Source organism: Citrus sinensis, chromosome 7 (genome assembly GCF_022201045.2).
Source record: "Citrus sinensis cultivar Valencia sweet orange chromosome 7, DVS_A1.0, whole genome shotgun sequence".
NCBI classification, from domain to species: domain Eukaryota; kingdom Viridiplantae; phylum Streptophyta; class Magnoliopsida; order Sapindales; family Rutaceae; genus Citrus; species Citrus sinensis.
In genome coordinates this window covers 16175044-16192079 of record NC_068562.1, presented here as the reverse complement: position 1 = coordinate 16192079, position 17036 = coordinate 16175044, and the positions used below count along the sequence as shown (strand labels likewise).

General features: G+C 33.8%; 1 protein-coding gene across 1 annotated transcript; it reads right to left on the bottom strand.

Moving 5' to 3' along the window:
* Positions 1–312: 312 nt before the first annotated feature.
* LOC127898746 (probable disease resistance protein At4g27220) lies at positions 313–10883 on the bottom strand. Its single transcript, XM_052431237.1, has 3 exons — positions 10681–10883; positions 937–3766; positions 313–555 (listed from the first exon to the last, which is right to left on the bottom strand). The coding sequence occupies exons 1-3, from the start codon at positions 10685–10687 to the stop codon at positions 504–506; spliced, it is 2889 nt and encodes a 962-aa protein (XP_052287197.1). The 5' UTR covers positions 10688–10883; the 3' UTR covers positions 313–503.
* Between the last annotated feature and the right edge of the window lie 6153 nt (positions 10884–17036).

Genomic DNA, 17036 nt, shown 5'->3' with positions numbered 1-17036 from the left:
GGACGGGATTTGCCAATTCTAGTCTTGTCCCGTATATGCAAATGAGATAAAAAAAAATCTCATTCTCATCCCTTTATTTTTTTAGAATAAAAACATGTTTCATTCTTATAAAAAATTTGTTCCAATCCCTCAGGATCCTATCACAACAAGAAAAAATTTCTATCCCTAGTTTGTGATTGCATTACGTTATTAAATATTAATAATTAAATATTTAAGAATCTAGCACCCAAAATGATTTTGTATTGATTTCTAAAAACAATTTAGTGTAGCTTTTAATATACTCTAATTATTTGATAATTACTGCTGGTAAAATAGGAAAAAATAAAAAGGCGGTACAGTCTTGACACGCCTTAAATCACACAAGTATTATAGCAAGTTTCACATATTTCAGCGATTAAAATACCTGAGGTAATTATTGGAAAATCAAACTTCTGTATCTTGTTCAATTGCCTTGGTTTAGGTGGAGAATGAACTCATCATCACCCTTTCTAGCCAAGTCCTTCTTAGCTGTTACTGCTGCTAGCCATATTCGAGGGGCCGACCATCATTTCTTCCCTATTTACATCGACTCAAAGTGAATATTTATTACTGTTATAGTAAGAAATAAAAGTTGAAGCAGAAAGGAATGAACATGTGTAAATGGGATGAGAGACCATGTGCCTATTGTCTTTTACATATATTTGTATCTATCATCTTTCCTCTGTTTTTTTTTTTTTCAAGTAATATGTTGTTTTCTATAGTATACGCTAGCAAGTAATTCTGCAGAATGAATTTTAGAAAAGAAGTATGTTTCTAGTAAAAACAGTTGAATAATTTTTTGAAATGCACCTATCAAGCTTTTATCTAAAATGCACTATCAATGTTTTGAGAATTTTTTTTTTCAGATAAGATAATATATACCCCTAGTCTGCAGAATATATTGTATAACTAGCATACCAGGAAATCAATTCTTCTGGTGGAGATTCTTCACTGAAAAGTTGCCAAAGAATTTGTGCTGCATTTGGTGGGCAATGTTGCAAAATTCGGAGCCAAGATCTGTCCCCACTAACCTCTTTCAAACTACAGGGTGATTTCAATTTTTGTGCATAATTTTCAACCCATAATGAGATGGGAAACCTCTCCAGTTTACAGCAACTCCAAATCCCAATTGTTTGCACGAAATCACACTGCGCTTCACCAGAGTACATGAACCGTAATTCAGGTAGGTTACTCAATATCAGCTTCCGCAGACTCCTCCAGCAAACTTGGGGATTAGAATTCTCATCATCATCTTGTTCAATTACCTTCTCCAGATTTCGACAATTTGCGATCACCAACTCTTCAAGGTTTCTAAGACAACACCAAACCCCGTATTTGAAGAGATATTTTAAGCCTTCGCAGTTGAAGATTTCCAAGAATTTCAAGTTCTGAAGATTTGGTATTGTCATCTGAGTTACAGCATTACAATGCACAAGTAGCAGTTCTGATGTATTCCATGGAAGCCATATAGGATCATTGGGGAACTCTTTCATGAACGCTAAGGTATTGCCCCGCAATTTGCCTTTGCCCAAGGCACCCACAGAAAACTTGTAACTCTGGAGCCAAAGCCAGTGTTGAGAACTGATGTATTCCTTGAAACTTTGCAAACTAACAAAAGTAAAATCAAAAACATTCAAATTTCTAAGTTTACGGACATCCTCTATAAATGCTGCATAGTCCTCTTGCATTAGGGACCGTGGTAAACAAAGCAAGTCGCATCCAATCATCGAAAATTCTTGTAAATTATGGAGACTGGTAACAAGATGGAGAGGGAAATTCCTCACTCGAGTTCGAGAAAGGTTCAGGAATAAGAGTTTTGTTAAGTGATTCATCCCATCCGGGAATTCTGCTATACCGCTACCGGAAACATCCAAAACCATCAACTCCACAAGCTCCGCTAGAGAAGGAAGACAAGTCAAGTAAATGCAATTTTGTAGAAGCAGAACAGTTAGATACTTTAAAGAAGATAGGGACTTTGGCAGAATTCCCATGGAGGTATCTGATAGGTTAAGAATTTTAAGGTTTGGAAAGCTGTTGAAGAAGTCATTATCAAGTTGGAGGTCAAGTGGGTTGCCTTGTAGAAACAATGTTGTCAACTTGCAAAACATGGGGCAAGTTCGCAGCTCTCTCAGATTATTTCCCATCAGTGACACTCTCTCAACATCTCCAGACCAATCTTCGTATACAAACTTTCTTAGTCTACGCCCAGGCTTGAAGAACCAAGGAGTTTTTTTCTCCATTTTCGAAGCCATATCAAACATAAGAGGATGCATCTTAACAATCTCGTTCTCATCAGATATTATACCAACCAAAAAGGAAGCATCTTTAAGTTCCTCCAGTATCTCTTTGGCTTTACCGAACCTTTCATCTATGCCTTCCATTTCTTCACCTAATAAACCTTCCGTCATCCAATCCTTCATCAGCTCCTCTGCCACAAAAGCATGATTTCTTGGATACATTGCACAGTATAGAAGACATTCTCTGGTGTTGCACCCGTAACTGCTATACTTATTCAGTTGCTCATAGCCAAGCTTCAAATCTCGAAATACCTCCTCTTCTATGTACTTTAAGCTGCTAAATGCATCCAATTCGCTCATCAAAGCTCTTTTCCACGAGATAAAATCAAAGCCGATAAATTTCAGGTGGTGCTTTGCAAATGTTATAATTGCCAGCGGCAGGCCACCACATTTCTTCGCTATATTCTTCAAACCAAACTCAATCTCTCCTTCCAAGACTTTTCCCGCAAGACCAACTTCATTTATGAGCAATAAATAGGCTTCTTCATCTGTCAGTAAATTTAAAGCAAATCTTTCACGACACTTCATTTGACGGCACAGTGAAGAAGATGGAGAGGTTATTATTATTCTGAGGGAATTGGAAAGTGTTGGAATTCCAATTTCTTCGAGAGAAAAGGCTTTCCTCATATTATCTAAAATCAACAAAATCTTTCCCGTCTCCAGCAAGGTTTGCAAAGCGTTTTCTAACAGAATCGCGTTATCTCGAACACTTTCATCACTTGAAAGAACAAAATCTATCTTACGGGCTATTTTAATTTGTAGCTCCTTAAGATCATCTTCATATGATGCTTCCACCCAAATGAAAGTATTAAAATGGCTTCGATATTGATTTAATATTCTATTATAAACATGTGCCCCAGCCTCCGTCTTACCTACACCACTGGCTCCACAAACACCGAGTACTACTGCACCCTGGTTATAATATCGGATGTCATTATCCACAGCGTTCGAAATTATCTGCTGAATAACTTCAGTTATATCACGTCCCACTAAAGTACTTCTGCAGATTCTTGTAAGTTCCCCCTGCTGATATTGCCTATCAACTGTGTTAATTCCTCGATTCCGTTGAAACTCATTTGTTAACTCATTTACGCGTTCCTTAATCCGCGAAATATTTTTTCCAACAAGGTACCTTCTTCGATAATCTGCTAAACACGTACACCAGCAAAGCAAACTGCCTGTCTCAACATTGCAGCAATCTCTAATCATGTCAAGTGTTTTGTAAGCATCTTGCATCCATCTATCCTCTGCAGCCTCCAACCCGGATCTGAGTTTAATTTGAATTAGTTTTTGCAACTTGGCCTCCTGCTTTTCAAGCGTCCGCAATTTATCTTCCGAATTTTTTAGATAGCCATAGCATTCCTCAAGGGGCTGCCGTACACAAGGTGTTGAACTAATAACTGCCGTTGCACACCCGATTATGCCGGAAACAATAGCAATAATTTCTGTGGCTGTCAACAGATTAAACGAACGAATGATTAAATAAGCACTATTTTAATTATAAAAGTTAATTCAAGATTTTAAAAGAATATATATATATGTGTGTGTGTGTGTGTGTGTGTGTGTGTGTGTATGTATGTATGTATACAGAAATATTTTGGAACATATATTTTTCCGGGCACATCCGTTATAAGTGTTTTAATTGTTCACAATAATTTTATGCTTTCATGGTTGCGATACATAATTGTCTCGAAGTAATGCATATACATCAATTCTTTCTTGCCATGTGCTAGACATTAGTTAACTTTTTCTTTTATGTCCGATGCAAATGATTCTATGCTCCGAATCCAGAAGATTTCAAGCCATGAAATATATATACAGATATAGCACGTTGAATCTTTGCAGAAACGTTTGCAGGGGTTGATTACGGTGCTTTTGTTGTATATGTACAATGTGCTTTAGGTCTCGGTGTAGGGGTTTGTTCCGGTAAACAAGTGACTAATAAGCAGACAATATGGATCAATAGAAAACATCAATCACACAGTACAAAGAGGACAATAATTTAGTGTTCACCTCAAATTGGTCTACGTCCACGGATGTGATAGATGTACATTATGAAAAGTTAAAAGCGTATGCATAAATACCCATAACTCAATAACAGATATTAGTAATTCTAGGAGTTCCACCCCTCTTCCCACATTTCTATGGAGCACTCATGAAACAACCACCCACTGGTAAGATATATATACTATCGGCTTTGGGCCCAAGCAAACTTGTTGCTAGTTTAATGAAGGTCACCCCTTTTAAATTCGTCACTCGCAGCCGTCCTAATTAATGTAGGATGTCCCAATCTATCTTTTACTAGAGCAGACCTTGATAGCTGTTCTACCTCTTGCTAATCTAAGGGAGGTCGCTAGGTGACGCAGCGAAGTAGCAAAAGCGGATTGATTGTGTAAATAAACTCTAAATATCGTTTTAGGACTGAACCTAGCGAACGCTATTCGGCTACATCGTAATCGAAGCATGATTAGATTTTATTCTAATCCAAATAACTCAGTGAGTTTTTAATGACACTTTACAGTGAGATTAGTTGACATTCTAATCCAAACGATTCTGCCAAGAGTGATTTTGATAGATAATCCCAAAAACAATTATAAAGCGAGGTTTTTATTTAATAATTGAACTAAAAATAACAATGATTAGGGCTCTCTATTTATAATAGGATATGTAAAACATACTTTCCCAAGTTAATTTGGAAGGAAAATTAAATCACAATTATTTAAAGACTAAAGCACATACCATAATTAACTCTAATTAAAAAAGGAAAATATCAAAAGATCTAAAATAATAAAATCCTAAAATAACCTAAACATCCTGTATCATTCTCTCCCACTTCAAAAAAACTCATCCTCGAGTTTTGGTAAACGATGAAACTTGTAGTGGAAAAGCAATGCATCTTGGAGCTTGAATTTATAATTTTTTTTCATCAAGCTTTCTTGAAACTCAAAAATCTCTTTGCTTTATCTTCTTCTTGATCTTGCTACTTACTCTCTAAAAAAGTGAAGTCTTGTAAGCCTCTCAAATCTTTTACCAAATCTCACTCATTGTTCTAGCCAACTGACTTTAACTTTGCAGCCTGGTCTTCTTCAAGAACAACCTTCTGACCTCCAATGGGAATAGGTAAAACCATTTCAATCATATTATCTTAAAAAACCAATGGCTTTTCCTCAACTAGAGCAAGTTGCACAGTCTCAATCACGTCATTAGTTGCAATATTTGAATTATAAATAGGTTGTAGCTGACATCTCAAAGGAGTCTTCTTTCCCAAGAATAGGTCAACTTATTGGCATATCTTTAGTCAATATCTTAAGGACATTCAATTTCTTACATGTATCTTTAAATAATCTATGCACAATCTTATTAGTCTTGGCTATAAATTCTCTTTCAAAGTGCCACCCAATTTGTGTGACTAAAAGAATTGCTTTTAAGTTTATAATAATATTTACGTCGATAAAAATTTTCAAACTCAGAAGCATAATTAAAAATTGATCTCATTCATTGTCGTCGTACAGAATATTAATTAACCAAGAGGGATGAATCTCGATCTTAATATTTGCTTCATACGACTCCATGATCCTAATTTAAGAAGGCCTTTGGGAAATACTCTACATCTTTGCACTTTGATCCACAATCTAAGATAAAATCAATTACAAATTGTACTAGATCATACTTTAGCGTTCCCATAACATGAAAGTATACCTCAATCTCATCCAATATGAAAGAAAATATTCAGGGCCACAATTTTTACCAAGCTTTTAAAAGATGAGGGCTTTTTAATATTTCAAACGCAAATACAAAGCCAATGGCAAAATTTTAGATAAGGCTTAACCCTCGAATTTGGTGTGAATGATAGCTAATTACAGTGATTTGGAGCGTCCACGATCGAATCTAATAGATATGGTTGTGACGATTATACTGATGCAGCAATGAGAGATGACTCATGGCAGTGGAGGTAGACTGAAGTGGTAAAACTCGTGGGTTTTCAGGGTCTTGTGGGTGGCTTATGGTTGTTTTACGATGGTGGATGGCTGGGATTATGGTCAGCGGTATCTAGGGACTGTGGTGGTGGTGTAAAACGATAGAAAATTGTGGTGGTTTGGCGACACCGAGCGAGTGGAAAGTTCACGGGCTTTGGTGATTCACAGTGGCTCTGGTGGCTACTTTGAGGGATGTGATAAACGGATTTTGGTCGGTGAAGGTAAGGAATCTTGTGGTGGTAGCGACTAGCTCAATTGTTGTGTTGGATGGTAGTTATAGCAACGACAGTGGTGGTGGGTGTGGCGGCAAGGGTTTCTAAGATTTTGAGAATTTTTTTCTTTTTTGTTTCAATGGTGGACTTAGTAGGGATGGATGTGGGAAGTTATGAAAGCTATGCAATTGACATATAACTGCTCTGATATCAATTGACACAATACGGTAGTAAAAGCAGATCGATTAGGTAAATAAACATGAGAAATCAGTGTAGGACTAGACCAAACTAATGTGATTAAGTTACACTCTAATCAAACAATTTAGATCTCTTTCTAATCTATATGACTCAATGAGATTTTAGCGACACTCTATAGTAAGATTAGATAACTTTAATCTAAATATATATGTAAGAAATATTTGGATAGATAATCTTAAAGAGAGGTATAAAAGAGGGACTTTTATTGAATAATTGAACTTCAACTAACAATGATTAATTAGGGTAAAACTTATTTTTTTAAATTAACTTAAAAGTGAAATTAAATCATTATTATACTGAAAATAAAAGAGTAAAACACATTCTATAATGGATTCTAATTAAAAATAAAAATATCAAAAGAACTAAAATAATAAAATTCTAAAACAATCCAACGATGTCCTACATCACCAAGCCTTTTAAGTTCATCACTCATATCTTTCCCAATCAATGTAAGATGTCATAATCTACCTTTTTTGTCGCCCAATGATGTTTCTAGCTGTGACCATCTTAATTGGAACCATCTGCACACTTCCAATTAAGAGTGACTCTAATGCCAATTAAAATGACCTTGCTCAATAATAAGATACACTTTGTATTAAACTTCATGCATGCATCTTTCACCCTCATATTTTTAATTCTTGGTATGGACCCAAATGCATCTTTCACCCTCATATTCTGAGGTCACTCCTTTTAAGCTTGTATAATTTCTTATATTTCTCTTTTTTAATACTTTGTTCACTAGCTCTATCAAGATATTTCTCAGTTGTCGATGCCTCACTCATATATATGTGTGTGTGTGTTTGAGTAAGGTTTTGTGGGTAGTATTGACGTTCCTAGAATAATTAAGACTCTGAATAGGTAAACTCTAATAAAGAAGCGATAAAAGGATTATATTAAGAAATCTTCTAAAATTGGTATATTGAAAAAAGAGATATATTTAGTAGCATGCGAATTATGTATTGATTTCAACCAAGAGATGCTTATATTTCCTTATTATGAGATAGACACATTTGATTACACTATTTTGCAAAACACTTTATACGGCCCTCTTTATGGAGAAAAACTTCGGTAGAATCAGTCCATTGCGTCAGCATATTGGAGTGGCAGGACCGGTCACTAATGCACTAACAATGGTAACACAATGGGTTTTATCATAGAGCCACTAATGGGTCATATTAGAATCCAAAAATTTAATATTATAAAACTTATGGATCACACTTTTAGAACCCGCTATTATGCTAAATGGCAGAGCATCAGCTGATCCGACCACCTCAGTGGGATATACAAACATTCTTTTTCTAGAAGATGTAAAACTTCATAAAACAAAGGTCAAATTATATGTACCAAGCCACGTCGAGCACAAAAACAAAAAAAGTCTCCGAATTAGAGAGCTAAATAAAACCATCCAACCGACTGTGTAAAGTTAGATGTATGCCTAACTTCCGTGACAAACTCCGTTCATTAGAGTCTTTCTAATAAATAATTTAAAAAAAAAATCTATTTACCAATAGGATTTAATGATCATTAGAAGAGGATTTTTTTTCCCATTTTGGTCCAATCTTGACACTTTTTAACCCGTCTCAACTACTGTAGGCAAAGGTCTCTTTAAAATCATAATTATATATAACTCTCTTTAATGGACTCTAATAAGACACCACAAATTATCAGTGTTAAGATCTTAACTCAAACTATCCTAGATCTTCAGTCAATGACATTAGTTAACAACAAATAATTACTAGAACAACTAGACCAAAAGAAACTTACAAAATCGAAATAAAAGCACAAAAAGGTGAATAAAAACTATAAGCCATCCCCGCAAAAGACATCAAGGAGGCTTTGGAGGCTTCAATGGTGGAGTTTGGAGGTTCCAATGGCCTAGAGTGGGGGCTCGTCAAGGAGGCTATCCAGCAAATTTCTTTGTAGTGGTGGCTTTCCGTGGTTTTATTTTAATTTTTTTTCCCTTTTTGGGACTTTTTCTTGTTTTATTGTCTTTTATTTTCTATAATGTTCCAGTGGTTCAACAAAATCATCGGGTTTTCGATATGAGTTTCTCTATTCAGATCTTAAACTACAGGGACAACATTATGTTGTCTTAGCATGCACTGCATACAATGATTTTCTTTTTGTGATTCGAATGTGATCATCACCTGTAGTAGGTCAGATGAGTAGATTATGTCAAATCCGTAAAATTTCTCCCATATACGTAATTAAATCTTAGTATGTGAACTGTTTTTCATTTCGGCTATAATGAATTCATTGTGAACGATCGATTCAACCTTTATTTATTTGCCATGTTTTGTCTTAAGTATTATAGTCAGTAATGTTTATACCCATCCACACCATTTATTTTGATTTTACAAAGCTGATGGAAATGCAGTTAAACGATACCTTTTTAAACTTCTTGTACGTAGTCAAATGATACTTTGTGAGAAACATTTTTCACTTTAGACAAACATAAAATAGTAAGTTTGATAATTTCACTTAAAATAGTTTATATATAGTAAATGACATTTATGCCCCTCCATAGAATTACAGGTGGCAATACGGGTCAGGATTCGTTTATTTGATTCGATTCGAATTAAATGGGTTTGAGTTTGAAAAAATTGATTCGTTTAATAAATGGGTGAATTCGATTCGATTCGATTCGCTAATTAAACGAATCGAATGAGGGTTTGAAGATTTTGATTCGTTTATTCGTTTAAGATTCGTTTAATAAACTGGTCATAAACGAATCGAATACAGGTTGAGTCGTTTAAAATTCATTTATTATTCGTTTAATTAAATTACTTTTTTTGTCCTTAAATTTATTTAAAAACTTTTTAAAATATGAAGGTTAATATTATAATTTTAAGCATAACACATAAAGCCAAAAACCCAACCCTAATTTTACACTTCACACGCACTTTTCCCTCATCTCCTAGCAACTCAGCCGCCACTGCTACATTTTGCCATCTCTTTCCCTTCATTTCCATCTCCAAATCCTTTTCTTTTTCTTTTTAATTTTTGCATCCAGCAAGTGCTACGTTTTGCCACTGCTCCATATCTTTTGATTTGTGTGAGTGTGATAAGTAAAGTTTTGTCTTGTTTAATTATTATTTCCTTAAAAATATTACAAATTTACTATATATTTGGTATTTTAAAATTTTACAATGATTATTATCAATATTATAGTATGTTAAATTGTTAATAACATTTTATTTACTTTTTGGTGTAGGATTTTTGTTTTCAATGTGAAAAAGACAAATGAAGAGAATTAAAGAAATTACCTTACTTTATAATTTGAATTTGAATTATTGTTATTTGTATTATTAGGGATTTGTAATTTGGTATTTAGATGACTGCATAATATGGTTTGAGTTATTTGTATTTTGTCGTGGGATGTTAAACTTGTGATTTTTTTATATTTTATTTTACTTAATTTTGTTTATTAATTATATTTTTCTAAACGAATTGTAAATGAATCCTGATTCTGTTCGATTCGTTAAGGATAAACGAATAATAAACAAATCCATATTTTATTCGATTCGTTTATCAATTATATTAAACGAATTAAACGAATCGAACCGAATATTCATTTAATAAATTAATCAAATCCGAATCCGCACAATTTTGACCCAATTCGTTTACGATTCGATCCAAATTTGATTCGTTTATTCGTTTTGTCACCCCTGACCATAGTTTGTTTTAATTTAATGAAACTAACAAAAATGTAGTTAAATTGATACCTTGTCAAACAGAAAGTAGCAGATTGATGTTATGCAAGCATAATGCTGCTGATTTATTATAATTACCCAATTTTAAAGTTCTAATTAACCAGATCAAACAAATTAGACCTTATGTTTATGTATCGAGAAAAAATGAAATAAGAAACCAATGAACCCAACTACATATCCATAAAACTAAATCACAGAAGCATACCTGGCATTGTCGAACTCCAAAGGCAGGAACTTTCTTCTGGCGTTTTAGATTTTCTTTTTCCAGGATCCGACAAGTGACGGAGCTACTGGAGTTTCTCTCCTCAGAACACACTCAGCAAAGACAAACATGTATACTACATTTTGAAGTCAATATAAATCAACCAAGTCTACCAGTATAAAATATAAAATGACCATGGCATTGACTGTTTTTCTTTCTCTCTCATTCCTTTGCACATTATTGCATATATCGTACTTTCTATTGATCGTTTTCCATCAATAATAAAACTAAAGAAGATAAGGAAGAACTTTGATTTTTAAAATAAAATAACAACAAAGGCTAAGCACTAAGCAAGTGGATACAATAAATTTATAATTAACTATACTTCAAATTGCAATATAATAATCTAAATCCCCAAAAAGAAAAAACATCCGTCATTTGCGGATATCACCATTCCAAAGCATTATTATATTGCCATTTGAAGTAGTTAATTATAAATTTGTCATAACTGCGGACTTTATGCTTTTGTATTCAGTCCAGAGAGTGATTTATGTAATATATATGTCGGGTTATCATGTGGGGTTTACTTTAGATTATTATATTGCAATATATTTGAAATAGTTAATTGTAGATTAATTTGTTGTATCTGTTATAGATCTAATGGAAATATCCTAATGCTTAAATGGAAATTGTAAATGAAAGAAAATTAATAACTAAAATTAAAAAAAAAATTAAGAGGAGAATATCGAGAGAGGAAATGATAGCTAACAGGCTTTTGGGATTTTATATTCAAATTCTAAGTTTAAAGCTCACAACAATATATTCACGCCTATTTATGCCAATTGATCGCGGCCATCTGCGCCGCACTCCATTTATTTTTCTGCAGATTAGATTGTACTACTGAAATTATTAACCAATGAGAACAATACTTGCAGAGCATAGCAGAGTCGTATATATAAATTTGGGGGGGGGGGGGGGGGCGAAGGTAGGAGGCGGTTTACCCGGGCTAATTTCTTGAAAAAAATTAATTAATTAGAAATTTATTCTTTATTAAAACTTATAGTAAAATATAAAAATATAACTAATAATTCTAGTCAATATGTATTTTCTCTAAATCGAAAAACTCACTCAAATTCCTAACTAATTGATCTAATTATTCGAAGTCTAAATTCGCCAAAACTCGGTTGTTCAAATCATTAAATTGTCATCTTATGAGTGACAGTCATCAACCTCTGCTGCACCCGCATACTCGTACTGTTTTTAAATTAGCTATTAGCTTATACTTTTGTCAATTTTATAAAATAATTAATAATTCTCTAATATATTATTATTACAGACAATATAATTCAAATACGATAATATATGAGTTTTCTTTTTTGAAGAATCGGACAACATTTCGTCAATAGTGTTTTTTTAGTTACATTGTACTTTTATAGTTTTATTATTTGTTTTTTGCTTGTCTAGTGTATTTTAATAATTTCATTTGTATAGAATAAATTTTTTGAGAAGTAATTGAATTTAAAAAAATCTAGCCCACCTTAAAAAATAGTGCTAGCTTCGCCACTGTATATATATATTACATAAGATTATTGCTCAAATTACAACTCATATTATATGATACTACAACTGATATTTACAAATTAAATTATTATTGGGACTAATTTACATTAACTCTTGTGAAACACTTCCCAGATTTTTAACCTCACTAATATTCGAGAAACACCCACTCCACTCACATTTCACATGAGAAAATACTGTATTTCACTTAATTATTAATAACTGAGGTAGGACTAAATCCCCCATAACACATTTATTGGGGATCAAACAATTCTTATCACATAAGTGAGAGCAGCTGCTCTAGCCACGAGTGGCTCAAATAAAGAATCATATTAAATAGAAAGAAGTGGGAAAAAAACAATTGTTTATAAAACTTGCCTTTGATGAGCGTTACTCCTAATGGATGCTCTTTCAATGATTAACTTGATAGTCTGTCCAAATGATGCATGCCGAAGCCATATATTATTTTCTCAAATGTTGATGTTGGCAGAGCTTTAGAAAACATATCTGCAAAATTATTTGTTGAGCATATCAGCCATGGGTATAGAAAAACTTCCATTGAGTTTAGTAGTGTAAGCAGCCTAATTTTAATATACGATTGTTATGATGTCCGCACTTAAAGATAATTTATAGGTGTTTTGAATGTAATGAATGACAGACCACAACCGTACATAATATTCTCGACTTACTTCATGCAAAGCAATGATTTTAGAGTAGTTCAAGGACGTAGCTACAAGAGCTCGCTTCCTAAATTTCCAAGAAATCATTGTGCCATTATAAGAAAAGATATATCCAGTTTGTAAATGAGCTTTATGAGGAACATATATTTAACCTGAATCAATATAACCAACAAGACTTGAATTCTTCAGGAATTTTCATGTGTGTATGCATACATATGTGTGTGTGTGTGTGTGTATGTGTATGTGTGGTGTGTGTATGCACAAATAAGTTGTCACTATATCCATAAAATGTAAATCAAGCCCTTCAAACATAGCCAAACTAATCAAATATCAAAATGCAACTACACTCATTACTAGTGAATACGTCTCCTATAATCAATATAAGATCTCTATGAGAAACCTTGTGCAACAATTGTGCTTTATTTCTAATGACCTTATTCCTTTTGTTACATTTATAAAGAAATATCTATTTATATCCAATGGGCTTAACATTAGTAGATGTTTCGACCTACAAGTCTAAAAACATCATGTTTAGCTAAAGAATTCAATTATCATCATTTATTAAATCAATAGCCACAATAAATACAAAACACTATCGATGAATGTTTCATTACAATTTTATACTTTCTGTTTGTGAGTAAAATTTGTAAACTTTTCTTCATTTTGAGCTACATTAAAGGGTTGGCCTATATCTAGGATATTTGTCTCTTTAAGAGGCAGTATCATAAAGGGGCACAGGTCTCATCAAGGTCCTTTTGCTCGAAAGGAATGCTTTGACTTACAATTTGATCATTCACAGTAACAGTATCCTGACTTTTCATTTTTCTTTTCTACAAAATATTGTCTTTTCAACTATGTGGTCCGAAATGCTTCAGGCATGCCATAAACAACTCATCAACTGTCTTTTTATCAAAATGGTTAGTAGGAACAACCACCTTTCCAAGTACCATTTGTAGTTGATATATATGACTTAGTTACTTTAAATACATCTATAAATGCATCAACAAGTGATTTACAATTTGCTAGAAGTGAATTATCCCACATACTTCGTTAATTATCCTAAGTACAATTCATTATGTGGCGGCTTTTTCTCTCCCAATAGAGGAAGTTATGTCTCATCAATGACAATTTGCACAAAAAAAAAAGTAAAAAAACCTCGATAATAAGCTCAAGATATCTAATAATAAATAATGAATTAAAACCCATAAAAATTCCTAAACATCATTGAGTTCCTATTTCAACAAGATGGAATTGTACAACGCAACCAAAGATGTGCAAATGAGATGTATAAGTTAATGCCCTAGTAGGCAGTAGGCAGCAGGCGTCAAGCGAATCAATGCTGCAACATGAAAAATAGCACGTCTTCATGCAGAAGAAGGTAATTGGATATGTAATAACAAAGTTCTTGCAATTATCTGAATTTGCTTAATAGAGGATTCTACTAATCCATTATGAGTGTGAATGTATGGTGCTGGGATCCTAAGTGGCCTGCAGTAGTTATTAAAAGTTGTAGAAGTGAACTCACCAACATTGCCTAAATAAAGAATATTGATTGGATAATCTAGGAATTGTGTGCGTAACATGATAACCAATGCAAGCAATCTAGCTAATGCAATATTACAGGTAGATAGTAAAAAATGCAACCATCGTACTAAAATATCAATCAAGACCATAAAATAACAAAATAGACCACTAAACGGGTGAATTGATCCACATAAATCTCCCTAAATTCTTTGTAAGAATGATGAAGATTCAAGACCAATCTTAAAAGGAGATGGTCTGACTAATAATTTATCTTAAGAACAAATAGTGCAACTATTCTCATTAAATAAAAGAATCTTTAAATTCTTTAGTGGTTTCCATGAGAATTTGCAATAATTTTATGGATAATAGTTAATGCAAGGTGACCAAGACATTATAACATATGTGAAAATAAAAAAAATGAAAAAAAATGAGGCGGTTAAAAGATAAAATAAATAAAAGAGGAGGCTGGAAAATAGGGGAAACAGTGACACACGTGTGAGAGAGTGAGAGAGAAGCTGTCAAAACCGACCCATTTGACCCGAAATTCACCCAACCATATCTCGTGATTCCGGCCAAGCAAGGTATCAATCGAAAGCTCGTGAGATGCTAGTCATACCCCAACCATCATTGTTGCTGAAAACCGACGGGATCACCGCTGTTTCAAGTTTGAGAAACCGCGGCCAAAACCCATCATCACCACTGTTGATTTTACCGAAATTGGACCACACTACCACCTCAGTTTTGTTCCCCATGACTCCCTCTTCAATTTCTGACCATCCATAGCCACCGAGAGTCGTCGATTTGTCATGGTTCAGTTGTTGGAGTTTCACGGCTGCCGAGCTAGATTCCAGCGTTGTTGCCGCGTGTGGGAGCTCACCACCGGCACTATTAGATCCAGTGTGATTGGAACTTTCAGACTTGAGCTTTCCTGCCAGCATTGACTAAATTTCTGTCACCATTGACCGGCGAGGGCAATTCGGTAATTTTACATTTTGAGGGCGATTTTGTAATTTCTGAGTCCGTGGATATTTTAGTAATTCCTGAAATTGAGGATTGGGTGTAATTACGATTCCGAGGGTAATTCAGTGACTTACGACTTCAAAGTATTTTAACAATTTACGGATACAAGAGTATTTTAGTAATTTTATTGACACGAGAGTTGTAAATTATGGATAGATTTTCGTTTCGGTTTTATTACATAAATTTAGTCCTAATTATGATTTATGGAAAATAATTATGTCTTTTCCTTTATTTAGGAGGATCTGCGAGCGAGAACCAGACCGCGAACGTGGACGATAACTGAGCGTGAACACCGTCACTGTGATTTAATGATTTCCTCGAAATGGATTTTATATACTCATTTATAGTATATTAAAATGTTTGGTCAATGGTTTTTCGTATCGACTTTGAATGAAATATGATAGTATTTTAAAGACCAGATAAGTGGATTTAGATGTGATAATGAAAAGAAATGTATGATTTAAAGTATGATTAGAATGTATATGAATATGAGTATAGAGATTTTTTTTAAAAGCATTGGACAATACCCTCCCCTCCAGATACAGTGATACATATGGGATGAGATGAGAGACCTTTGGGGCCCATCTGAACACACATAGAGGCTTTGGGCCGTGTGTTTGGGCTCTTCTACCTTTTGGGGGCATATGGATGCGGTATGATGATTGCAGAGATACAGATATGAGATACAGACATATATTGAGATACCGATGATACAAATGATACAGATGAGATACAGGTCTTTGGGGCTTGTCTAAGTACACATAGAGGTTTTGGGCCATGTGCTTGGATGCTTTTATCCTTTGGGGATTAGATTATGCATGAACAAATATAATGAGATCTGAGATGGTATTTCCCTGTCTATTTGTGTGGCTTCGAGGCGTGACGATACTTAGACAGTACGTCATTGCCCGTCCGTTGAGGTCCAGATACAATGAGATTATTCCCCTGGGTACTTGTTTGGTGATGATTTTCATATTTGTATATTCTATATGATATTGTGATATAATTTCCATAGTTATTTGGTACGATATTATATATGCTTTTTATAGTTAGTAATCTGATTTAAATGTTAAATAATTTATTACTGGTTTCTCCCATATAGTTTGATGAAATCGTGTTTAGAAATGATATGATTATTTCTTTTAAAGTAAGAATTAATTTTCAAAAAAACTACTATGCACTCACTGATCTCACTGAGTTTTATACTCACCCCGTTTATATTATATTCCCCTCCCCCCCACCAGGAGGTTGCAGGTACACCTAACCGACATAGCGACTGTAAATATATTTTGAGTTTTGGCCATGTTATGGTGTTAAAAGATCTAGATGATTTTTTTGTTAGAACATCCTAGTTATCTCATTCTTTTGGGATTGTATAATTTTTTTATCTTATTCTTTTGGGATTAAGAATAAACTGAGGTATATTAACATTAGTTATAATATTATCTTTTGAGACTCTAAAGATATCTCGAGTAAGACTCAGCATTTTGGTTGAGGATGTTGAACATTGGAGTTTGTTGTATATTGAATTATTTTGGGAGTGCTTGTTTTACATATTTTCATATTGGGAGTGTTATA